The 26,650-nt window shown below is 34.0% G+C and overlaps 1 protein-coding gene across 3 annotated transcripts in view; it reads right to left on the bottom strand.

Annotated features, from left to right (window-relative positions):
- CDH19 (cadherin 19) overlaps nt 1-26,650 on the bottom strand; it is a 96,919-nt gene that overhangs the window by 42,145 nt on the left and 28,124 nt on the right. Inside the window, exon 1 of one of the 3 annotated variants that reach the window (XM_052704070.1) lies at nt 14,755-15,014. The exons of 1 other annotated variant lie outside the window; for it this stretch is intronic. Coding sequence is in view for 1 of the 2 variants with exons in the window: in XM_052704069.1 (XP_052560029.1) it covers nt 10,272-10,302 (31 nt within the window). In the remaining variant the exon portion in view is untranslated. Of the gene's footprint in view, nt 1-10,271; nt 10,456-14,754; nt 15,015-26,650 lie in introns of those variants that run through there. One more of the 3 variants, XM_052704069.1, reaches the window with a different exon arrangement.

Here is a 26,650-nt window from a genome sequence, read left to right as displayed (position 1 = left end):
GAAGAGTATGAAGAGCAGAATCTGTCCTCCTTGAAACAGAGGAAATAAACAGAATAATATTTACACTTTTCAGAATCAGTATAAATTCAGATGGAAATGAATTAACTGAGAAACTTGCTAAAATGATATTGTTCTTTCTTGGGTTTTGTTCTGTTTGTATAGGTTTTAGATGATGAATCTTCCATAACCAGCAGATTTGAAAATTGTGCAGATATTTTCCCATGTAGTTCTTTAATGGAATAATGCTTCATGAGATTCACACCAACACATATTAAAAAAAAAATTCCTAAAAAGAGATTGCCTTTTTTTTTGTCTATTGATATTTCACACTCCAAAAAGTAATGATTTTTTAAACTATATTTAAAAGTTATTCCACAGATGTGAGTTACTCCTCTGATAACACGGAGATTTAATTTTGACCATTACTTCTAAAAAAGGAATGTCTGCTTTTCCATAAAATGAAGTCTCATTTCCTTGCTAGCTACTTAGTACATGTAATATGCGTCTTCCTGTAATCTGAGGGAAAAAAGTACCATTTATGCTTGTGCAATCATTCAACATGGTTAATGCTTTACTTGGGATTGAATTAAAATATCTTCAGACATTCTCATTAATTAAAATATCTTTTATAAAACCCATTAATCAGAAAGTCAGGAATACAGCTAGTAATTTTTGTTGAAACTTGAAATTCTGAAAGTCATTGTTTGGGTTGTACTGTTTTGTTGCATTCTTTTTTTATTGGAGAGTTTAAAAATTATCAAAGACTTCAAGAGCACCATGAACATTCTGCTGATATTATTTAAGCTAATTATTGTTATTAGTTGACAAGGTTACTTATCTTCTGCACTAATACTCTTTGTAGAAAAGAGCTGGGCACACAAGATAGCAAAATATTCTTTTTTTTTCACCATGTTTTCTGTTCTGCATCTTTGACTCATCATTAATTCCTTTCTTCTTTTTAACAGTTTTCACCTTACTGTAACACAATTCTACCTCCTCTTAGCCTATTTAATTTTTCTTTCCTAGGATGGCACTGAGACTCCCTACCCACTTTATTCATACTCTTCATTCAAAACCTATTCCTCAGTTTGTACCTAAAATTGATGAATTACGTAGTTACCCACCCATCAGTTCTGTGCTACAACTGCAATTCATCTGAAATATGTTTACTGCATCTTTAGGCAAGACACACCTTTGTGTGTCAGTATCACCTCTTCACCTGTGTGAGGAGCCCCTGTTGCTTCTCAGCCATACCTCTCTATGAAGATTATTTTGATATTTGACTTCACTGAAGCCTCCTGTGAAAAATTATCTGTTTTGTATTACGTTGTTAAGCCAGAGTCCTGTGGGTCATTCAGAAGGTAATTTTGTTTATTTCAATAATGCCTTAGTTTTTGTATTCCAAATTCAGAACTATTTATGTGATACGTTACTATAATGTCAAAATGCAGTAACTGAAATGTAGGAATTGTAGAAATTCAGGGCAAAAGTCCCATGTCTGGCAGAAAGCAGAAATAAACATTAAGTACTCTCAGTTGTTTCAAAAGAATATAAAACCTCTAGAAGACAGTGTTGGTAATGTGACATTTGTACAGTTCATTGCAGGGTAAAAATATATTCTCCAGAGCAAAGGAAAAAAAGAGGAAAAAAAGAATGGATGAAGAAAATTACAATCAGAATTGTGATCAGGCCTAGCTGATGAAGTGGCACAATACATTTTATCGAAAGAAGTTTTGCTGTCAAGAAAGGAGCAGAGTTTGTGGAAGGCAGAAGCCATATGAGACAATGTAAAAGATCTGTGAAAATCTGTGTAGCAAAGCAGGAGGCATAAGGCTTGGGAATTAACCTAAGGAAGAAACATGAGGCCTTTGCAAATAGCAAACTTATCAACAGATGATGCATGTTTGAACAGGTAACAGTGCCTAGATTTCTGTGTTTCTTTTAAATAATTCCACAGATTGTGTAAAGGTGAAATACTATGTTCATGAATAAATTTTCTAATTAAAGAATGGAAGTAACAAGGAAAAGCTAAAAAAGTAATTAAAAAAATTAAAACCCTCTGAAAGAAACTTGAAAATATGAATTAAAATGACCTTCTCTAACTGATTTTTCATTTCTTCTATAATTCTTTCTGATATGTTTTAATTTTCTTAATTAGATGCAGTTATGTGATAACCAATGCTTGACACTGAGAATTTACCTTTAAAGCTAGAAAACTCTGGTTTTCAGCAGGCAAAATAGGAACAAAACTGTTTCTGTCGTGACTATTTCAGTCAGTTTTATGCTTATTTAGGTTGGTGACTTTCATATGCCACTGCAATTTCGGTTAGAGATTCATGGAGGAAAATCAAGGATCTTGTTTCCCATCTCTCAATGTATATGTTAGTATTTGTGAGATAAGTTGGGGTGTTTCTGTCAGAAGGTAAAATTTTAAGAAAACCCAAGGGTAAAAGAGTAAATATGAGTAGCACTACAAATCAAATAACTTTTGCTTGGAATAGGCAAAAACTTTAATGTAGAATAAAATTTAATTTTCAAACATGTTTTTTATATTCATTAATTGGCAGAAAAAAAAAAATAAAAATAATGAAAATCAAGTAAAAAAATTTCTGAAATTTCTTAATGCCTCTTTAATTTTAGAGACTGTTCTTTGTTTGTTTGCTTGCTTGCTTTTGATTACATAGATATTCCTTTCTGTGCATTTCTGTCTATTTAGCACATAATGATATGTGTGGACTTTCTGTGATGACCTGTATGAGCTGAAGGTGCTGAGACCAAATTGTAAAAAGCAGTTAACTACACAAACCATAAGCGTTCCCTGTACTGATTAGAACGATACCTCTTTCATGGAGGTAGATACATATATTTCCATCTATGTGTGAAAATGATACATAAGACTTCTTTCGAAGTTCATCCCCACACAATAGCTCATGAAAATTGGTAACAAAGAAGTGCTTCCAATCCACTGAATTGCAAGGGTACTTTTCAGGGCACCTTTTTGTCCTGGGAACCAGCATGCCTACTTTGTAGGCATTTCCTGTTCTTATTTAGACTTCCTCAGGTTCAGAGCATTCTCTGGTTCTTACCAGTTGAGTGGATAACTTCTATCCATATAAACATATGCATGAGCCCTGAAAGATGTTCTAATTCACTATAACATTGTATAAAACTCTGTATAAGACCTCAAATTAAGTTCTTACTGAAATTTGTTTGTATGGATACCTCCCTCCTTCAAACTTGATTTGCAATTACCCTTTTTTCAGGATTCTGTCAGAGTTGCTGACTATTTAATTCATTACAAGCCAGCCGAAACTGGGAAGTCCATAGCATTGCCATAGTAACTGAACAGACAAAGACTTAATTCATTAGTTTATATGAGAACTCATATCCTGAAGACAGTAATGGTTATAAATTATGTATATCTATAAAGTCCACTGCTAATGGATTATATATATTTAATTAATAGGTGGCAATTCCTTAATAGTGAAAAATGGGCTATGACTGCCCCAGACTCATTCAAAACCAGTTTTGTGTTGGAGAGTAAGCCAATCAAGAAGCCAAGGGAAATAAAAAGGAACAAGAAACTACAGTAACAGTAATGCTTTCCATGTGTGCTTTTTGTGTTCAGAGAAGCTATGAATCATACTATTAACTTATTAACTGCTTATTTTGAAGAAGACGGAATCTCAGCTGCAAAACTCCATAAGGCTGTATAGATTTAGAGTAACATTTCATTTTGAATTTTGCAGACTGTTGAGAACAACTGACCTGAAGTTAACTATTATTATTCCCAACCTACTAACATACTTTTCAGGGATATTGCTGGTATGACAAGAAAGAAGTGAAGGAGCAAAACTGAAGGAAAAATCTCTTGAAGATTTTTTTATGAATCACATCACTATGTCATAGGCAGCATGAATTACTTAGGGGCACTAAATTCTGTTGTACTAAATTAAAAAAAAAAAAAAAAAAAAGAAAGAAAGAAAAGAAAAGAGGGTTACATAGTCACCACATGCACATTTAATTCAAAGAGCAGACTGACACATATATTTCTCCCTAGATGGAATTCTCCCTAGATAGAATTCATGGAATTCATGTTTTTAGATTTTATCTTGAGTTTGATGTTTTGTTTCATATCAGGTGACTTAGGTCCATTAATCAATACTTGCCCAGGTCTTGTGGAATATTTGCTGAAGGTAATTTATTCAAATGTCCACCTCTTGAGAAAAGGTAAAACCTCAAGGCTGGAATGCACTGGATCATCCATTCAGTAATAGTTCCCTAAGACCTGAAACCCTAGCTGTTAGTAAATATCAAGGGAACCTAGGATTATAGAATTACAGAACTACAGAATGGCTTGGATTGGAAGACCAGCTAGTTCCAACCTCTCTGCCGTGGGCAGAGTGGCCAACCACAAGATCATGAATATAATCCAGTATGCTGAATCTAATAGAAAAAAGGAAAAAGAAAAAAAAAAAAAAAAAAGAAACATGGAATGTGGAGCAGTCTCATGGCTAAACTCTGTGATCATCTTGCAAGGATGGAGACTTGATCATACTATTGGAACCCATAAACAGTCTTGCTTTCATTAGCCAGCCATGAAACAGTAGTTAAAAATATGTTTCTGAGTTAATTTTGCAAGACAAAGTTATGTTTGAATGGAGTCACCCAGGCTCCACTTGAAAGTGAGAGAATAGTATAAAGATGTCTTAATTGAGAAAGAATTTGAGAGCAGAAGGATACCATCACAGACAAGCAATGAAGATATTGTCACAGGCAAGCTGGGATGAGTCAACGAGCAAAGCCTCTCTCCCCCATAATAAGGACATCTATTGGGTAAGATTCACACATTCAGTTATGCTGAGTACTACCCTGGGAACCTTAGACACCTCTGTAGATGTATTCCATAATTTCATGCAGTTGTAGTTGGATGTATTATTCATGTTCCTAGTTAACCTCACATGCTTCGCAGACAGTTTATTTAACTCTGTCAATCCAAAAGAACCTGTAATCTGTTGCTTTAATAAACTGCACTAATCTAGCCATGAGGGTTCTCATTGGGCTCAGACAAATTCTTTACAAGTGGCCATTAGAGCCAATTTGAATGTAATTAGACAAATTGGTCAGTGAGCTATTTGTGAATCTGTAATCGTGACAGTTCATATACTGAATGCAACTGGGCTTATTGTGCTGAATGGGACATCACTCAGAATCTAAGTTCAACCACTCCCAGTCCCTTGGATATCTGAAGACAACAGGAACTTAAGGAATTTTGTTATCTGTCAAATTTCTCTGCCCTTTTCACACAACACTTCTAACACTGTATCAGTGGGATGAGGGGAACAGGATGTGGAAAGCTATTTAGAGAAATAAAAAGATTTTTAACAAAAAGGAAAGAAAACAGGAAACTGATATGCCACCACCATAAATTTCCGTTGCTATCTCATACAATAAAAGTGTTTTCTATTTTGTGATTTGGGATTGGTGTTGTTTGGGGTTTTTTATTTTTTGATTATTATTATTTAATTATTATATTATGATTATGATTATGCATGTATGTGATTTTAGGTAAGTTCTGCTTTTTCCAGGAAGATCTAATTGGCTATAAGTTATCATAGCAACTGCCTTAATAGTAATTTTCCTCTTATTTCCTTTCTCTGTCCTTCTCAGTACAGTACAATAATTTTTTTACTTTTGAGATCTCTTCTGAAAAGTGTTTTTATTAAATGATATCCTGTAATAAAAGATTGAAGAAAGAAAGAAATAAAGCTGAAAGAAAACCAGTCTGTAAGTTTCTTTTCTTTTCAAAAAGATGTTGAACATTGAATTAAGTATGTTAAACTCTCAACAACAATAGCTGATTTTAATAAAAGTATCTGGCCTGCAGAAGCTTAGACTTGAAAGATTGCTCTGCAAATCAGTGCTTAAATCCCAGGAATGTATTTAACCGCTTGTACAAAGCAATATACCAACATAATGAATTGAAACACATTTTTCTATGCAGAGTATTTACTGAAGGAGAAATACTTTCATAAAAAAAAAGAAAGAAATGACTGTAAGAAACACGCACACACATTCTTCAAAGGAAAAAAAACAGCATGCCAACTGGAACAGGGAGCAGATTGATTTTAGATCTTCTGGACTTGGCTTTCAAGATATCTCGCCATCTTCTCTACACAATCAGTTAAGCTTTCCAAATGCACACAAATATTTAAAAAAAATAGAGCAGTAATATTTTTTTAAATTAAAACTATCTTGGGAAAAATATTTTACCTTGAGAAAATGGGGAAAATTTGAACTGTTTCAAAGTTGAGTTATTGCAAGTTGATCAAATTTTATGAAATGCCACAAAAAATATATTTTCCTCTGTTAAGGAAAAATATTTAAAAAAAAAAAACAACTTTATCTCATAGAAAAACAAATAGATAATATAAACAGGATAAGAGCGAATATTTAACTGCAGCTCATACCATTTTTTTTTCTTTTTTTTCAAATATTGATGTCAAACTGGATGCTGAGATATTTACAGCAAAGATCAAGTAGACATCAAGATGATTTTGTACAAAAGCAATTTTTAAGAAAATATGATATAGTACCAATATTTTAGCAATTTAATCTATTTGGATTTACTGTGTCACTGTTGTGGAAACACCAATCAATTCAGTGTACCAGCCACATAATTCACCTGCAATAAGCATCCTTCACCTCAAATAGGACTTCCTTCACCAACTATCACTACAATATGGTTCTATATTTTAAAAAGTAAAAAAAATCTTTTTGTACTAAATGGTAATTGAACTGTAAACAGTCTCCTTATAATTCCACTATCTTGCCCATCCACAATTCTCTTAAATCAACCATTTAAAATATTTTTGATAACACCACTGTTTCTGACTACTTTTTCTGCTCTTATATCATCCATTTTGCTGTCAGCCCTTCTTGTTTTTTGCACCTATGAACTAACAATTTGCTTGCTATGAATAGAACACATGTAAAATAAATAAATAGCTAATGGATAAATAGATAATATAAAAACCCAGGGTAGTTTGTGCTTGTACCAGAACAACTGAGGTAGAATGTTTGAAGTAGAAAATGCATGTAAGGCAAGAAGGAGACTGAGATGCTAATGGCATGTTTAAGGCTTCAGCTCCTTGGGCAGGTAATCGTTTCATTTACAACCAAGCTTAATCTCTTCATATTGGAGGGCTTCTTCTTGTGTAGCATTCAGTTTGTTGGGAACTTAATACAATATAAGAACTCCTTCCAACTTCACTACATGGAAATCCAAATGTTTGCACTTCATAGCATTCAGAGAACATGTTCCAAAACAATGTTTGTTTCTGACCATAAAGCAAAGAGATTAAAAGAACTGAAAGAAAATACGTATTTCCAGATAATGTCTTCTGATTTTGGTACAGTTTTGTAGCTGATACTTAAATATCGCAAATATTGGCTCAATGTACGAACAAGCGCAAACTAAACAAAGTATCAGAAATTTCTAACTAAGATTCTTCTTGGCTTTTCACACTTTATAGAAAGAATTATTTGAATGAGTTGAGTTTAATATAGTAAATTAACTTGTATATGTTATTATCAGCAAAATGGCAAATTAACCTCAAAACTGGTATTCCAGTAAAAAGATTTCCATGTTATGTTTGTAACTTCTAGGTCCTACTAGTAAACTGCTGTTGAGGTATGTTCTCTAGAGAGTTTTAAGAGATTGTCTGCAGTGGTGGATCACTGAATGACATTTTTGTTTCAACTGATTAAGTAGAAAATAGAAATTATGGAGATTTTTTGTGTTTTTTTTTGGGGGGGGGGTGGGGGGTTGTTTTTGTTTTTTATGTACATAAAAACTGTGTAGTGTAATTTTTAGTTTTATAAAACTCAAAGAAGCTTTTTTATTTTTTCTATTGGGAGAGGGATGGGAGGATATATAACTTTAAATTTGAGATACTGGACTGATTTGTAACTAATCATGAAATAATTTTGAACCATTTGTTTTAATCTAACAGTCAACTTCATGAAGCAGAGCAAAACAACTTTTGAAAAATAAACCTTCTGCAATTTGCCAGCAATGGAGAAGCAGCCTTCATGCCTGATCTTGGTGGTGTGACTGGCAGCAGGGATGGTCTGGGTTAGCATCCCCCACTTATCTCCTTTGTCCAGCTGCAGGAGGCAGCAAGCCATCAGAGGCTGCTGAGACTGTCACCTATGGTTCTCCTGTGCATCAAAAAATCAATGTGTCTGACGGGCAAATACTTTATATTGTCTTTTACAGAAATGAACTTGCCACCACTTGACAGCATTTCAACCTTTTGCACCTATTAAGGAAGGAAACATTAATTCTGTTCTCTTCTCTCTAGGTTTTTCTATATACTACCTCTGACCGTGTCCTAAATGAATCAAGAAATCAATTTGCAGCCCCTCTGCCTCAGTTAAATCAAGCTTATTCACAGTTTCTGCTGAGTAAAAAAAATATTCAGCTCTTCTCTACAGGTATCTGCTGTCACTTTGACAAGGTCTATCAAAGCCTTGACGAGTGTTATGATGTCCAAAATGTACCATTTCCCCTATATTTTTTTAGCCTTACTTGTAACACTTTTATTATTGCATTGCTTTTGTTAATAATATCTACGTGAAACAATTCTTCTCCCAGAATCAGTGCTTATTAAATATAACTATTAAATGAAGTGGAAAAATTAATGCTGTTACTAAAAGAAGAAAATATAATATGAAATAAAGTCCCAGAATGCTTCCCACATGCAAGAAAATGCATATATTTGAGGGCTTGATTTGATTTCTCTTGATGTTCTTGATTTGATTTTCTCTTTTCTGCTGAGACAATTGTTTCAGTTGCAGGAAATTATTTATTATTTAATACTGTAAAGACTCTGTGTAATAAGAATCGATTATTGTTTTTGTGTTGTTTTCTTAATACTGAGTTGCTGAGAGCACAGTTATTCGAGTTGTTGATGATAGAAGAATGCCTGGTAGTGACTTTTCATTATTTAAAGAGGAGCTACAGGAAAGAAGGGGACAGACTCATTAGCAGGGTCTGTAGTGATAAAACCAGAAGAAATGGTTTCAAGCTTAAAGATGATAGATTTGGGATATAAGCTTCTTGGATATAAGGGAAAACTCTTTTACAGTGAGGATGGTGAGGCACTGGAACAGGTTGTGCAGAGATGTGGGAGATACTCTGTCCCTGGAGTCGCTCAAGGTCGAGATGAACTAGGCCCTGGGCAACCTGATGTAGCTATGGATGTCTCTGTTCATTGCAGGGAAATTGTACTAGATGACCTCCAAATGCTCCTTCCAACTCTAAGGATTCTCTGATTCTCTGATTCTACAAGAACTAACAAGCTCTGCTCATGAAGAAAAGGCCTCAGAATCTGACCTTGGACTAGGATGTGAAGAGGCTCATATTTCCATTGCGGATAGCTTGCAGTATCACCCCATGTTAACCTCTTCTATTGATGCACATTCTTTGATTTTTACTACCTATCCATATGTGTCAGCAGTGCTAGGACGTGAACTCCAGTTGGACCCACCATGCTGGAAAGAGCCGCCCTGTTACTACAACAGTGGTTCATCCTGTGTGCAGTCACCCAGACAGATATGGCCACAGGCATATGTGCAGTGAGAAATTACTTGCATTCGAGTGGGAAGATCCAAGGGCGAATAAAAACACCCCAGAGACCTCAGTGATGGCTCCATCTTGGACTGTAAGACATAATAGCAGCAGCCGTGCTTATCTGCCTGATCTAAATTTCAATGGTGCAGTCTCTTGCAGCATGCGACAGAGGAGTCATGTTTCTTGTAAAATTACATGTATTAGTTGAATGATTAAAATTTTTGAGCATCTCAGCCCATTCAATTTCCACAGTGAAGATCAAATTGATCTTAAGTCATGGCAGTCTTTGAGACTGGGTTCTCTTTTCCTGTAATCGTAAGAGGGTAGAAATCTCTTCTTGAGACTAAAAAATTGCTGAGACTAAAAAAAGAGCTGAGTAGAACAACATTACACGTAAGGCACCAGAAAATAGTCTAATTTTATAACATTTGCACAATCCTAAAAATGCTCGTATGAAAAGCTTAGCAATCAACACAGTTTATCTCCATGTGACATTTCCAAATTCTATTTATGTATTTCATGGGTCAATCTTTTACAAAAATAGCTTTGTACACCATCTATCTAATGATCTGGCATTTGAAAAAATTCAATTTATACGTTAAATTTGATGTGAGAGGAAAACCAATACACTTACCACTTCTTTGTGATGTAAGTCTGGATGTCATCCTAATTTGTCAGGAAACATCTTTCTATATTCCAGGGGTACAACAAGGAATATAAAGTAACATAAATCATTCTGGCTCATCTATCATTGGGATTTACTGCTAAAGGTAAATTTTGACCCAGCCACTATATATTCCACAGATTCATAAACAAGAGTACTAGCAACATCCTAATCTTCTCTGACAGTTATCTGCATCTCCTGGAAGATGAAAGAGTGAGAGTTCAGTCATTAGAGGACGAATGGGGCAGTAACTTAAACTAGCACTATTGTCCAGTTTACTGACAAAGGGGCTGCAAATGCTTGGACTAGAGTCTGTGCAATAGCAGGACAGCTAACAGCTTCAGCAACTTCAGCTTAAAGGAAGTGCTAAAACTATCACATTTCTATAAAAACAAACAAAAAAACACACACACAAAAAAACAAGAAATGGTAAAAGATAACTTTAAAGAAATAGGTACATGATTCCTGTATCAAACAAACAAACAAAAAACAAAACACCAAAAACAACTTCAATCAATCAATAGTCAATCAATCAATCAATCAAAAAAACCAGACAGAAAAACCCCAGTTGGCTGAATTCCATTAAATTCAATTGCAATTCTCTCATTTTCCTTTTTACATACTCTCCTCACATTATTTATTTGTTGTATAATTATAGACGTTCTCTTGTAATTCTTTGTGTCAGAAAAACATAGTTTCACTACCAGAGCTGAGTAAAAGTAATTTTTACAGTGATGATGGACTCTAGGAGAATATGGTAGTTTTCTGTATTCTTTGTGTAGGATGAAAGGGAGTCCGAATTTGCACAATTTGGAGAAAAAAAAATACCATTTAATAACATCTTAATGTCATGGATAACAGTCAAAAGACGTATGATTGCTCCTGAGCTGCATTCATAATCTCAAAAATGCACGTGAGCAAGGATGATAGAGGGCTTCTGTTCCTGACTGCACATTCATGGCAATCGTCACAGAAATACATAATGCAAATCACAATTTTTTGTATACGTACATATATTTACACATCTGTTTTCAATAAAAATTCCAAAAATAGGCAAAGAATTATAGATTATATAAACCTTCAGTGCTACTGCATTACAATTTCTCTATTCCGTTTATGGACATCTTTGGCAGTTTTCTTGAATTTTTTAGAGAGATTTCAGATGGCAAGAAAGCACAGATTAACAATTTCACAGGGTTTTTGTTTGTTTGTTTTTGTTTTCTTTTCTTTTTTTTTTTTTTTTTTTTAACTAACAGGCTTAAATACTGTGTGTAACTGACTCCTAAAAAGTCTATCTTGTTCATTTTGACCAAACTTGTATGAGAATGAGAGCAGGGTGTTTTTAATACTTATACATAGAAGTCTTTAATATATTTTAACACAGTTGCAAAACATTTTACATATAAAATTTTTATCCAGAATTAAACTTCAAGAGCTTAAAATTGTTATTTTCATTACCTATATCATCTATTCCTGTCTTAAAGATCTGTAAAACACTGAAAAAATGTGTGTTCTCCAGGGAGATTTTATCCTTATTTTACTGAATCAGAATAAATACTTCAAGTCAGTGATCAGTCATAATGAATCAAGTTATTTTTTTGCTAATTACATTTTACAATTTACTGTAGTAGGATTTATTTTGGTCTTCACTGTGTCAGCATTCCTTGTAAAAGTAAACCAGGAAAACATCAAGTGACAATTCACATTTCCTCTAATGTTTTATCAGTAATTTTTCCACTCAGAAATTGGAAACTGAAAATAGTAGGAATGCAAATTAAGTTTGTTCTTCACAAATTTAATATTGTATTTAATATTATTGGCAAACTTAATTCAAGTATTACTGTGCTTTTATTTGTAGCATTATGTTTGCAGACACAGTCTTTTACTGTGGTGCTCGATGTTTTGGTGTTTTTTTTTCCAATTGAAGACCCATTGTGCTGTTGCTTATTTGAATGTCTCTTGTTTCATTGATTTAAAAAGAGTTTGATGTAATAGCTAGAACAGTGGTCTGAGAAAACTGGAGATTCTAATTTAATAACACTCTCCATCTACAAAGTCTTCACAAAGTTTATGTCCCTGCTAGTAAGGCTGGGGAGTAATGTCCTTTCGGAAACACTTAACAGTTGCTGCTTGTTAGCACCAGCAATTGTAATTCTTTTTATACTGAGGCAAAGACACTGTGGAGAAGAGGTTTGTATGCCTTTATATCCAAGCATAATTATGTTCCCAGCTCTGTCCCATGTGGTCTTACTGACACTGCTCCATCCTCATTAACTTCTTCTGTAATGGATATCTACCTTGTCTGCTTAGCAGGGCTCAGAATGAAAGTTTCCACAATATTTGTGCTCCTTTTGGCCAGTATAATTGACCACACAGCACATGCTTGCTTGTTCGTCTTCAGAAACATGTATTTTCCTTGGGTATGTATGTTGAAAGGATGGATAAGGAATATATTCTGTTGTCTTTTCTGCTTAGCATTGCGGCTCAGAAGCACTTATGAACATAGTTGATACAGAGAGAAGATTAAGAGACAATGGTAGAATAAATTTTTACTACCAGTGGTAGAAATCAAGACTTTCTGTGACTTGTAATATAAATACAACCAAAATAATGCTTTTCACCTACCACGGAACTAAAACTCTGAATTATGCATTGTATTGCTAGATTTGTTGGTAAAACTACAAGTTTGTAACTAAACAGATTCTAAGTAGACAAATTAGGATTAGTGCTGAATCAGAATTTCCCATGTGTAATTAAAATCAATATGATGCAAAGACCACAGTATGAAAAAAAATTATGTCAAAGAGTTATAAAGTATCAAAGCAAAAAAAAGGGGGGAGGGAAGGGGAGTGGGGAGCCAATGATGAAAAGCAACAGGGAGCCTAAAAGATGGGAACATGAAAAATCTGCCCCATAGCATGCTACATACTGCCTTATTAATTCAATATAAAAATGTGCATGTATTGCCTGATATTTAGTTTAGGTTAGCAATTACAAATTATTCTGAAACAAGGAGGCAATGTCTTGAATTCATTTTTAAATATTCAACATTATACACATTCCAAATGTAAGATATGCATTAAAACATCATAAATTATCTGAAATAAGGTATAAATCATGACATTTGTGCTCTAAAAATGTGTGGATTTCCATGGTAGGGCTGTAATTTTTATTCTTTGATTTTAAGCTTCTTTTCACAGAATGCTTTGTGGGCAAGCTGCTTTTTCTTCCTCCCTCCTCTTTCCTTAAAATTGAAGCCAACAGTGGGTTTTCATTGTCGTCTAGTTCTTACGTCAACGTGTTTTTCAGACTGTAGAGAAGCATAAATTCCAAACTCCTGACACAGGCCTGTCTGTATTCATTTTATGTAATTGCTTGGTTCAACACTTCAAACAGGAAAAAACTGAACATTGAAATGTATCTTTATAACTCTCAAAACTAAATCCACAGACCAATTTATGTACCTTAGTGCAAATTTATCCTCCTAAAAATCAGAAGTAGTTTGTCTGAAATGATTTTACAACTGCAAGTGACTTTAAATTACAATTTATTAAAAAGTAATGACATAATTCAAATGCCATTTAATTCTATCAATTTCATAGCAAAATAATCTGTGAAAAATGAGTGAATTGACAGATATTTAGCATTTTAATAACAGTGCATAGCTATTAAATATTTCTGGGTTATATTTTAATGCATACATCTCAAATAGAGGCTAATCAAAGAGTTTAACATGAAAAATAAATTATAAGTATACATTCTAACAGCATACTATATAAATATTATGATAGTATATATATTGCACTACTCTATGAAAATTTTGTTTATTGAAAAACTGCCATTTTTCATTTCAAATCCAATAAAAGTAAAAGAATCTTTATTGATTTTTTTTTTTTTTTTTTTTTTTTTTGTCTGAAACATTTTGCAGTTACTAGAGGTAACAAATAAAGAGTAACAAAACTTAATGTAAAGCTAAGGCTAAGCTGCATTTTAAGAAAATAGATTCTTATTGCTACAGTAAAATGGAGAACAGCAAAACAAGAAGTATTTCGAAGTATTCCTGTAAGATAACAAGTTTTCACTATAAGCACTGTAAGCACATTTTAATGGCAATTACTGGCATGAGCATAGATGAAGTCTTCACAAACAATCTGTCAGAGGAGGGGCTCTTGCAGAAACAGCTTGATAACCAGCATGAACATTTTAATGTGCAAGTTGTGCAGGCATAGCAATGTTTTCACTTGGTAAATCCAACTTAGTTAAATTTCAGCAGCAAGAGGAGCTACACAACAAACTCAGAGGAAACAGAAAAAGTTGTTTTCTCCTTTTAGAAGTTTTGGGTGGCTCCTGGCTTTGTCTTTGTCTGTCATGGATTTTGCATTGGAGACATCCAGATAAATATTTTCAGTTTAATTTTTGAAGATAACAATGACAAAAAATTTAAAAATCTTACCTGTGTAATCTCAGGGCCTTCAATGTTTGGAGAAGTGAGTATCATTAAAGCCAAATGAAACAACAGATGAGGAGAAGTAAGAAGTTCTTTTTAACTTCACAGATCCTTGAAAAGCTTTAGGAGTTACAGCTTCCTGCCAGTATAAGTCACTCCTGCTTTTATTTTTGAAAACTCACAGTACGACACTGCATACTACACGCTATTTTGGGTGCCCTGAGTAAAACTATGAACACAGGCACTTTTGTGCAAAACATCATAAGGCCTCTCTGATGTTCATTCAGAGTTCAGAATTAAAATGCAGAAGGCTCTAGCAAGCAAAATACGAGCTGATTTTCTTTTTCCTAGTGGAAAAATAAAGTACTCCCTGGCAAGTAACCAAGGTGGTGGGAAGGTAATTCATTTTGTGTGAGAGTACTTTGCAAGTGAAAAGGATATGCCCTCTGTTTAGAGATTAGTCAGGGAAACAAGTAATCAATTTAGAGTAGTCACAAAAGTTAGTGAAAGAAGAATTTCTGAAATCCTTTATTTCTTTTTTTTTTCTTTCTTTTTTTTTTTTCTTTTTTTTTTTTTTTTGCACTCTAGACTTTTGATTTTCCCCAAAATAATTTAGTTTCAAGAATCATAAAATCTCAACAATGAGAAGGAAACAAAAACAGCAATGCCCAGCATATAGTTGAATGTATTTATGTATTTTCTTATGTATTTTGACAGCTTTTCTTGCAATTGTCCATAAAAGATGTTTTTCTATTAGCTAGAATTGTTTCTTTTTCTTTCTCTTTTTTTTTTTTTTAACCACCTGAAAAAATAAGGAGATGGTATAAGCATCATTAAAAATAATTTTAAAACATTGTTCAATAGGAATGTATTTCTTTCATTGAAATGAAATTTTATGTTAATTAGATTTAGGAAATTTTGAACAACAGTTTATATACTTCTTGTACTCTCCTTGCACACTCAAAAAGACATTAAGGATACTTTGGGACTACACAAGAGATGTGGATTACAGTAACAGTTCTGTAATGATTATAGTAGATAGGTTTATAGGTGAGAGAATATTAGCACTACACAAGTATTACGCTAGTCCAAGAGGCTTTTTGAGAAGTCTAGAAAGTTAAAACAACAACCGTGGTGTTTTTCCAGACTTGAATGTATCCTGCTAATGATAAAACTAATCTAAGTAAATAAAAACAAGCAAGCACAAACAATATTCTGTTCTGGAGTTTTCCTGAAGTTTCCGTTGGTGACTTCAGGAATGCCTTCTCTTTCTTACTTCTTCTTCACTCAGACAAAGAAGTTTTAGCATCTATTCCTTTGTGGAAATTGAGAAACTTTTATACGATTGTTTATCACATTTTTTACATATTTATTTCTAAAAAGGAAAAAAAGCAAGTTCAGCTCTGCATATCTTGCTCAGACATTCAGAAATCATGGCCAGAACACAGAAGACAGTATATAAGAAAACGTGATTCTTCAGTATATGTAATACATTAGTCTCACTGACTTACTAGTGCTGCAGCATAGGTGACATTTCATTCTCCAGAGCAGGATTAAGTAGAAGTAGATGAAGGAAAAGGATAAAAGAATTGCTGACAGTAGTTAAACAAGGTGTGTTCATTTGCTGAGCATGCTGTCTTTTCACAGGATATAATGTAAGATATGCCATCTGAAGGGAATAGAACAGAGCAGTAGGAAAGAAGGCAAAATGAGAGTGTTTGCTGAAAAGATTATGAGGCAAATGGACAGCAGAGAGAAGGAGACTTTTAGCAGGATACAGTTAATGTGCAACATAAGGACAAAAGAAATGAGCTATGTAGTATGCATCTTAAAAAAGGCATACAAGAAGGCAAATTCCAAAAATTATGAAAGAAACATTTTTCAACCAAAAGAAAAACACATGCATGCACAAGAAGCAGCATTCTCATATGACAGTCTTCACTTCTCTTTGCCTACACATCTGTTAGCAATAGGCTTTTTTGTATTAACACTGAAGGGATATAATTTTGACTGCCACATACTGATGAAAATATTTACCCTATCAGAGATTTCTTTGTTGTTTTTTTTTTTTTCTGGTCTCATAGACCATGTTGTTTCCTGCAGAGAAGAATCAGCAATATGGCAGCTTTCAGCTACTAGCATCACTTTGGCTGTTGACACAGCTTCCATTTAAGGTATATTTAAAAGCTTAACATCATCTCACTCTACTGGGAACATCTGTTACTCACTGCCAGTGGAATTAGGAATGTAATCAGAACAAATGGACAGACCAGTTGGGAGGGAACATATGATGAACTTTGTGATTGCCTCAGCAAAATCTTTCTGGGGGTTTGGAAAAAGTTGAGTGTACACTAATTTATCCAAATAAATGAATAAGTTAACATGGAGCTATTGGAAAGAAACTTCTCTCACAGATTTACAGAGGGGATGGCAACCACTTTAGCTAAACATCATAAAGGCTGTGGGTCAGAATTCAGTCATAAATTATTAGAAGATGTGGTGAAGAACAACAAGATGTGTATTTTTCCCATGTGGTTAACTGTGTAGCCCTCATACATTTTTTCACATATATGGACAGCCCACTACAAGAGTTAAAAAACTGTTCTATGTGTGTAGGTAGATATGTAGGTAAGTGTTCTTACACTCATTCACATGTAGAAAAAAATAAACAGCATGAAGGGAGAGAAACATTAGAAATGTTAACCACAGGTTCATGAAGGAATAATAGAGAGAAAAAATGTATAGCTATGACTGATCAAACTATTGTTCTGATCTATTATAATTTCTTGGAGAACTGATATAGACATTGGTTTGAGTATTGGTCAATTCAACCTCACTTGGAAAAGACATCTGTATATACATTTCAGTGGCCGAAAAATAACCCTGCTGGGTTTGTTCTACAAAATGAAATTAAATATTCCATTTTCGAAATGTCAAAGTGTTGCTGTTTTAATGTTTGTGTGTGTGTTTTTTTTTTAATTAATCCCCGTGACATTTTCATTCAAAAATGTATGACATTAAATTTAACAAAAAAAAAAAAAAAGAGTTTCTTGTCTGAAGAATCTGAAAATGTCAGTGCTTTATGCTAGTTTTACCAGCTAAGAATAAATCATAGGTTTGAAATTGATGGCTTGAAAGACAATTGTGTAAAGAGAAAAGTCTTTGAGATGAGCCACTGGGTGAGGAAAAGATCCAACTGTCATCCCTGCTGCCAAGCAGAGCTGCATGGGAAGAAGAAAGCAAAAGGACAAAATATTTTCTTTTTTGTCCATGGGAACTATGAAGCTTGCATAAGACAAAGTGCCCTTACTCTAATACCTGTGGACCACCCTTAAAGTCTAAATTTCTGTGGCTTTCTAGGTATGGGAGAGGGGAATATAATAAGACCATTTTTCTTGGAGAGCTCTTTTTTCTAGAATGAAAGCTAGATTTTTCAATTATGGCCTGAGAAAAGGTCTTTCTCCCAACAAAAAAAGAAACTAAAATTACCATGCTTTCTTTGATGTGCCTTTTTTTTTTAGTGGGAAGGAGATGAAAATTCCTCTTTCTTTCTTTTTGTTGCTTTAATTCAGGGAGAGGGCATTTGGAAAATTTTTTCTTTTTACTTTGCAACTTGTGTTTTGCATTCAGATTCAATGGTAGATATAAGAGAAATTTCATATTTCATAGTTCCATTCCTGGGACAACAATTTGATCTGAACTGTCTTAAAATTAATCCTAGCTTGTTTTTTTTGTTGTTGTTGATGATAATTGCTTTCACCTTATTCAAGTCTATCACAAACTAAAATAATTTCTTATTTTGGTGGGTTTTTTTTTTTTTTTTTTTTTTTTTTTATTGGTTGGTTGTTTTTTTGTTTTGCTTTGTTTTGTTTTGTTTTTTTGTTCTTTTTTGTTTGTTTTGTTGTGTTATTTTTGAACATATGAGTATATAAATAAAAGCAGAATTTAGAGCATTTAACCTGCCCATCTTCACAAAAGTACAGCAAGAGGGCCAAATGAATTACTTCAGATGAAATAATCACTCTGTCTTCTATAAAGACAGGCTTACAACATTATTTATTTTGCTGCAATTCTCTCAGTAATATCCACGCTGACTGTCTCTTTTTTATGTCTGTGTATAAATGTAAATATTAACAGCGTGTTCTGTCGAAAAGCTAGCTTGAAGCTGCAGTAAAGTCAGTGGAACTCTTAAGGCAATCAGCAGATCAGTTTATGTGGGCTGAACTTCAGAATTCTAAATTGTGTTCATAAACAATAATAAAATTTACATTTTTTGTTTGTTTTGCTCTGTTTTAGGGAAAAAAATGCTACTGCAACTGTTAACATGGCACTATCACAGATTCATAGCTGGTGTAAGATAAGTTCACTCTTCCTTTAAAAGACAAAGACAGATCAGTTAATACAGAATAACTGCTGGTTGTAAACTGCTCCCGTTTGATCTGTGAACGGGATGGGCAGAAGTAAAGCTTCATTGGTGTGGTCTACACTAATCAGAATAGCTGAAGAATCTGACAATTTGGCACCAAGAATGTAAGATGTTCTTGTAGAATTAGTTCTTGTTAATGTGTGTTGTTGGGCTTTTTGCAACTAAGGAAGAAGAAAGAATATATGTGTGCAGTTGGTAGTGATATATCTAAAGGACAATAAAAATACAGCGCAAATATAAAGATTAAGCTGTTACTTTTTGTAACAGGTTGTGGGAGAAGGTTATTTTTTACAAAGGAATAGAGAATAATAAGAAAGTCGCATAAAGATATAGAAGTGATTTTGTGAGTGAAAATTTCTGAGTATCTTGGAAACATTCTGCTAGTCCCTGGCAAATAAAAAAGGACAGGAAAAAAAAAAAAGAGAGAGAGAGAGAGAGAGAGAGAGAGAAAGAAACAGACAGACCTCCGTCCAAATTACAGAGAAATTAGTCAAAATTAAATATGTTGTAGATGCAGTAAGTCGGCTGGGGATAGAGGGTAGGGAGAGACTTTGCATTCTAAACTAACAACAGTTTATTTGTCTTCCCAAGAATAAACCAGATGGAGAAAAGTGACTTACACAGCTTGGTCACTAGCCAGGCAGAGGACCATCTTTTCTGGCAGTCAGGGGAAGGAGAAAGCAATGCTTGACTAGGACAGCGTCCCAGTCAAATGAAGACATGGGAGCCCAGGAGCAAGGTCAGCCATGCCATAGGTGCTGGCCAGTTCCCTTGCAGCCAGATGGAGAACAGTTCATAAAGCAGTTTAGCAGCTGCCTTCAGGAGCCATCCCACCTCCCATGCAACCAGCAGGGTTGTGAGGTTTCACACAGGGAAGGAGGATGATAGGAAAAGGAATTATCCTTGCTATTCAATGACTCTGATATTTGGAAAGGGCTAGGGGATTCAGGAAGCTAGATCCAGTAAGGATACAAAACAGACATTGAATTCCATTTGGTACAGAATGCAGAATCTTTTCTCTTTTTGACCTTGGCTTAATACCTTGTCTCCCAAAATGGAAAAGAAATATCATGCTATTATTCCAGTTGCCCAATGATTTTATGATCACTGGTAATATTTATCATAGGCCCAGACTCAAATCTTTATGTTCCTTAGAGTACTTAAAGGTCACATTCATAATATTATTGCTATTAAAATAATTAAAATGTTTAATTTTTGTTTCACATCAATAACAAAATATTCAATATTTACTTAAGAATCTCACATAGCTTTCATTAGTACCATACTATAACTTAATGGTGCTACTCTTGTTTTAATACCAGTAGAGCAGACATAAATAATGCTTACATTGCAACTTTATAATAGTAATTTAGTGTTAGCCAAAACTTTTGTCTGTGTCCTATTTTCATCTATAGGAACATGATCAGAATCAAACAGTAACACGGACAGAATCAAACAAGACTACAAAGCTCTGGGAGTGCAAGTGAACAGCACTGGAGCCCAAGTTATCTTCCCTTCAGTTTTGTTGGTTGGAGGAAAGAAGAAAGCCAGAAATAGACATATGATGCATAACTTCTGATTATGTGACTGGTGCTGGAGAGAAGGCCTTAGTTTTTATGACAATGGGACTTTCTGTGAAGATTATAACCTGCTAGGGAGGGATGAGATCCACCTGTCTAGAAGAGGTGGTTCAGTCTTTGGCAGCAGACTGACTAACCTAGTAAGGTGGGCTTTAAACTGAAGGACTTTGGGGGTGAGTTCCAAAGTGGCAGTGCTCATGCTGTTGCAACTGATGTGGAAATAAGTCAGGCCAATCAGATGAGAGACAAACGTTAGCTGCCTCCTGTGATATGAGGCTGAAGGCCAGATGTCTCAAGAGAATAGCTATGGGGAATCCTTTTGCATTCCTGGAGGAAAACTGGCATCCTCTGCTCCCTTTTATTCTCAGAAGTTTCTGTATACCAGTGCACACAGTCAGGAATAATCAAGGAGAACTAGAGAACTGCATGCATTTTACAGGGTCATGATCTCATTGTGACCATAGAGACATGATGGGACAACTCACATGACTGTAATGCTGTCACGGATAGCTATGTCCTTTTTAGGAAAGACGGGCTGGTGAGGCAAGGTGATGCTCTAAGCAACTGGAATATATCAAGCTCTGCTGAGATGCATGACAAATGACTTGAGAGCATGTGTGTGAGAATAAAGGGTCAAGCTAATATGGGTGACATATCTGATATTTCTGTAGCTTCATTCACAAGTACCTAAGTACCAAAAAATAACAAGAAGGCAAAGCTTATTTTCTTGGGTATATTTCTGACCTTGTGTGATTGCATGCAATCTGGGATTGATCTTCTCTACGTTAAAACAGTAGACTTTGGAATAGTGATAGGTACAGCTCTTATCTTATCTGTCATCTCAACTTCAGTGATGAGCGCTGTGTGTGTTAGCAAGGAAAATGTTTCCTGACGTGCAGGGTCCCTCTTATGCTGTGGAGGCTGCTGTAGTGATGAAGTTTATCTAGCTGAAGTATGAAAGATCACTGATACCAGTATGAAGAAAAATACTGTGGCTATGCTTAGTAACTGATGTACCCTTATCTTTATGGTTCTCTACTGCATAATATATAAAATTGTCAGCATGTTTTATTGCAAATTAGTGTCTTCATTTCACCATCTCTATACAGTCTCAGTTTCCTAGTGAAGTAAATACTTGAAATACTTGTTTAGATCTTTAATGTCATCAATCTTGTCTGCATTTCTTATGGAGAAAGTAGAAATTTTCAGAATTGTAGAATCCTAGAATTACAGAACATTGAGGTTGGAAAATAAATTTAAGATTATCAAGTACAACTATCAACCCATCACCACCATTCCCAATAAATTTAAATCCCATTATTTTTAACTATATTACTGAAAACAGTACGTAATGGCATATGACATTCTAAATTCTGCTTTCAAATATGCTCTAGACCTGACCTGGAAACACAATTCTCAGTATAGTCCCCTGCATAGCTCTGTGTTAATTGGAAAAATAATCTGATATACTGGAGTATATCAATACAATCAATTAATCAGCTTTATTGTCAATGACCTATTGGCTTGACTTGGAAAAATTAATGACTCAGTGTGTGATCCATAAATTCAAGCTTCTGAGGAACATCTTGAAAGCAAACAATCACAATCTTCTAGCTTAATATAATGACATCATTCTATTCTATTTCTACACGAAGTTTTGTGTAAAAATAACACCCCATGTCTTTGGAATTGCCAGACTTTGTTTGGACTCACCTTGAATATAATTTTTATTTGTTTGCACATTAAAAAAATTGTATAATATATAATATCAGATGATTTCCTCAGTGGTCTGCAAAAGAATATAAGGACACTGCCTGGATGTGTGGGGATGAGATCAAGAAAGTCAAGACACAGTAAAAGGTAAACTTGACAAGGAATGCAAAGAATATAAGAAGAAAAAAGAAGGTAAAAAGAAAAGAAGAAGAAATACAAGGGAACTACCTTGAAAGAGAATACTAAATGGAGTGCAACTACTCTGATAAATAAAATAAGAGAACAAAATGGAGAAAGCTGAGGTAATCAAATATTTTTTTTTGCCTCATGACTTCCCTGTCAGTCATTGTTCCCACAACACTCAAGTCTATCACATCTTCGAAGAACCTCAAGGCAGGGAATGAGAGAATGAAGTCCCACAGTGAGTGAAGACCAACTTTAAGACAACCTAATAATAAATTCATATAAGTCTATGGGACACAATGAGATGCATCACAAGATCCTGAGGGAACTTGCTTAGGTGGTTTCCAAGCCACTCTATCATACTTAAAAAATCATGACAGTCAGAACAATCTCAAGGGACTGGAAAAAGAGAAATGTCACTGTCATTATTTTTTTTTTAAAGGGTAGAAAGGAAGACCTGGGGACCTGCAGACTGGTCAGCCTAATGTCTGGGAAGATTACAGAACTGATCCTCCTGGGAGCTTTGTTAATGTACATAATAGACATGGAGCTGATTCAAGACAGTCAACATGACATGACCAAGGAAAAATCATGCCTGATCCATCTGGTGGCCTTCTATGATGGAGTTACAATAAGTGCAGACAAGTAACTGACATCATCTGTAAAGCCTTTGGCACAGTCCCGCAGAACGTTCTTGTCTCTAAAATGAAGAGAGATGGATTTGAAGGGTGGACTCTGGTGAATAAAGATTTGGATGGATGACCACATCCAGAGAATGTGTAGAATGAGCTACCACTCAGGATTAAAATGCTGCATAGAAGAGAGGAGGCATGGGATAATAGCAGAAGTCCTAAAATTACTGGCATAAGATGACACCAGAGATGATCATTTCCAAAGGAATTTAACCTGTTAAGATGGACAAGGATGAAAGAATAGTGTATGTAGTGCATTTGGATGCAACGTGGACATTCAGACCAATGAAGATAGAGGAAGGTACAACAAACATTAAAAAAGTAATAAAGCCCATCAGTGAGGAGGAAGACAAGATCTGTAACAACATCTTGCTCCTGTCAGTGAAGGGCTGTGGATGCTGAAGATTCACTGCAAAATTCCTTTAAACCACACTGAAGCAATTGACCGCATCAGTTTTAAGGGCACTGTACACTGCTGAGCTCTTAAACAAAGAAAAGGGAAGCATACTATGAAGTCTGAGCATATTAATTTTAATAGGACATATTTGAAATACAACCTTCAATAATTGCAACCAATTATTACGTCATTAGACTGCTGAGACTTTAACTAGAATAACAAATTTTGATTTTGAATAGATGTGTTTGTTTCCCTTTGTTTATAATGATATTTGGAAGTGGCAAATTTAGGGGAATCCAAGAAACCTACTCTTGAACTTGGATACATCAAATTGGTAGCACACATATTCATGTACCACAGACTTGAGATTTTCAACTGAAAAATAATAAATGCTTATGAGTAGTCATTTATAATGTCCTATTTGGTCTTCTGAACAAAGCAAAAAAAGACTTCATTTACATAATATGGATATTAAATGAAATTTGTTTTAGCTATTTGAGAAGAAAATTTAAGAAGATATAAAATATTTGGTTTTGCATCTCTTGCTAGAGTAAAGTATGCAGTCTGCATGTAAGAAAAAGTAAACTTTGTGAATGTAGTAAAGAATAAGTTGACAATGATAAAAAAAAAAAGTCCTTCAAAGTACAAAATTCAAATAATACATTACAATAACAAGTCGAAAGAAAAATTATTTACTCCCAGTTCATAAAACCTACATGGTGGAGATATTAACAGCATTAAAATATTCTTTAACAGAGTAAATATTCTTTAACAGAGTAGACTGGTGATGATATTTCAAGTGGAAGTTAGATGATTATGTCCCCAAAAGCCCAACAATTGCATAATAGAAATATTCAATCATTAAACATTTCTTAATTAATTTCTCCAATTAAATGTTTACAGTATGTAAAGTATACATCAATCAGACTATTTCAAAAAAGTCATCTTCAACAAAATCAAAAATAGAATTTACAGTATAATATCAATACATTAAACAAGATTGTAGTTTTTTCTCATCTTATTTTTCTAGTATCGTTATATAACCCAAAATTTGCATGCCACAGCTTAGCACATTTTTTAATTTAAAATTACACAATTACTTTTAGAATAAGCAATATATAAGGGAATGTAGGATTTTTTTTAAAAAAAATAATTAGTGAGTATTAAAGTTAATGTACCTATTACGAGGAATAATATTCATTCTCTAGAGGTCAATGATTGACATTTTATATTCAGTCACATTTGGCCTTATGTTCTTTTTTGCTTCTGAGGCCAATATATTGACACAAACCAACTCATTCTTTACTGCTGCTTCTTAACCACTTGATATTATTTCATAAATCCTTCAATCTATTAGAAAAATATATGCAGTCTTGATATAATTCTGTTGAAATTAGGGGCACAGCTCAAGAAATAAATTCAGCCGTATGTGTTAACCACTAGGTTAATGATATTATTGGTTTTTCATACTATGTGCAGTAATGTCTGGGAGACTCTAAAAGCAATTAATTGTGTTAGGAAATATACAGAGAAAAGAGTAAGTTTCTTTGTCATAAAAAGAATGTAAACTTAAAAAAAAAAAAAAGAATTTTTCTTGCTCTTTTAAATGATTATATCTGATATTCATAAAAAAAAAAAAAAAAAAAAAAAAATCATTATTTGTATCTGATCTGTTCATTTTAAGCATAACTAGGAAAATACCAGAAAATGGATTCTTCTATCAACATTAATAAAAAGCTTGCAAAAGTCTTTACTTTTGCAACAGAGCACTTCAAGTACAATGTATTAATCTGTGAATTGTCTAGTGTATGTGAAAAAGTGAGATTTTAAAAGAGTCTATATTTGTAGAAGACTATGAATCTTCTTAGTGACCCAAGCAAATCAGAAACAGGAAAAAAATCTGAAATCTTTCCATTTTACCAATTAGAAAATGTAGAAATAAGTACAAACAAAAACTAGATGTTTAGAGTTTCCTGGATTTTTTTTCAATTGAAAAAAGAATATTTATCTGTATTTGTGTTCAGTTATTGATTAACTCAAATGTTTTTTCTTGTCTTTAAGGACAAATAGAAATTAGCTAGGCCAGTTAAACTTGCAGAATACATGTAAAAAAAAAAGTAAGACCTACTTAGACTTAATAAGCAGTAAGAAGCAGTTAATTAGGAGAACTATTCACTCCAACAAATTTATCCAGAATGAGAGGAGTAAACAATTATAACTTAAGAGTCAAGCATACAAAAAAGAAGCAAAATAAGCTACTGAGTAAAACAGAATTTTATGAAATATAACTTGGTATTAAACTGAGGGTTGAAAGTAGGAAATTATTTTTAAATATGGCACCTAATTAAGAAACAGTTGGTATTTGTAAAGAACAGATGTTAAGGATCATTATAGTAACCACTGGTGATATTGTATCTTATAATAAGCAACATATTAACACAAAATAGTGTAGGAGGAAAACTAAACCTGCGGTGAAAGTATTCTCATTTTTTGGGGTGAAAAAGTGTTTTGATTAATGTTGAGATCTTAAAAATACATTAATACCTTAAATCATCTAATAAAGTCATGGTCTTCCCATTAAAAGAGAAAGGAGAAATTAGCACTCTTTGTGCAGAAAAGGAGCCTTAGTGGCTAAATCAGTAAGAAAGTTCATTATACTTCGAATAAGACTAAAGCGTACACAGTGGGAGTCAAGTTTTATTGTGGAGTGCTAAGTGGGAAGGAGCTTCTCACATTTGCAATGGAGCAGATGACAAATGTCATTATTGTGATCAATATCAGCACGCAGGTTACGTGCACATTTGGACAGTACAAACGTATCATAAGAGATGTCACAGCCTGCTGCTAGCCAACCAAAGAAAAGTACTACTTTTCCTATAGTCTACTGCAAACATATTGTTTTAGAATCAGT

This window comes from Tympanuchus pallidicinctus, unplaced genomic scaffold (assembly GCF_026119805.1).
Source record: "Tympanuchus pallidicinctus isolate F22 unplaced genomic scaffold, pur_lepc_1.0 scaffold5, whole genome shotgun sequence".
NCBI lineage: Eukaryota > Metazoa > Chordata > Aves > Galliformes > Phasianidae > Tympanuchus > Tympanuchus pallidicinctus.
The sequence above is the reverse complement of the archived record's forward strand: the minus strand, read 5'-3'. Positions and strand labels throughout refer to the sequence as shown.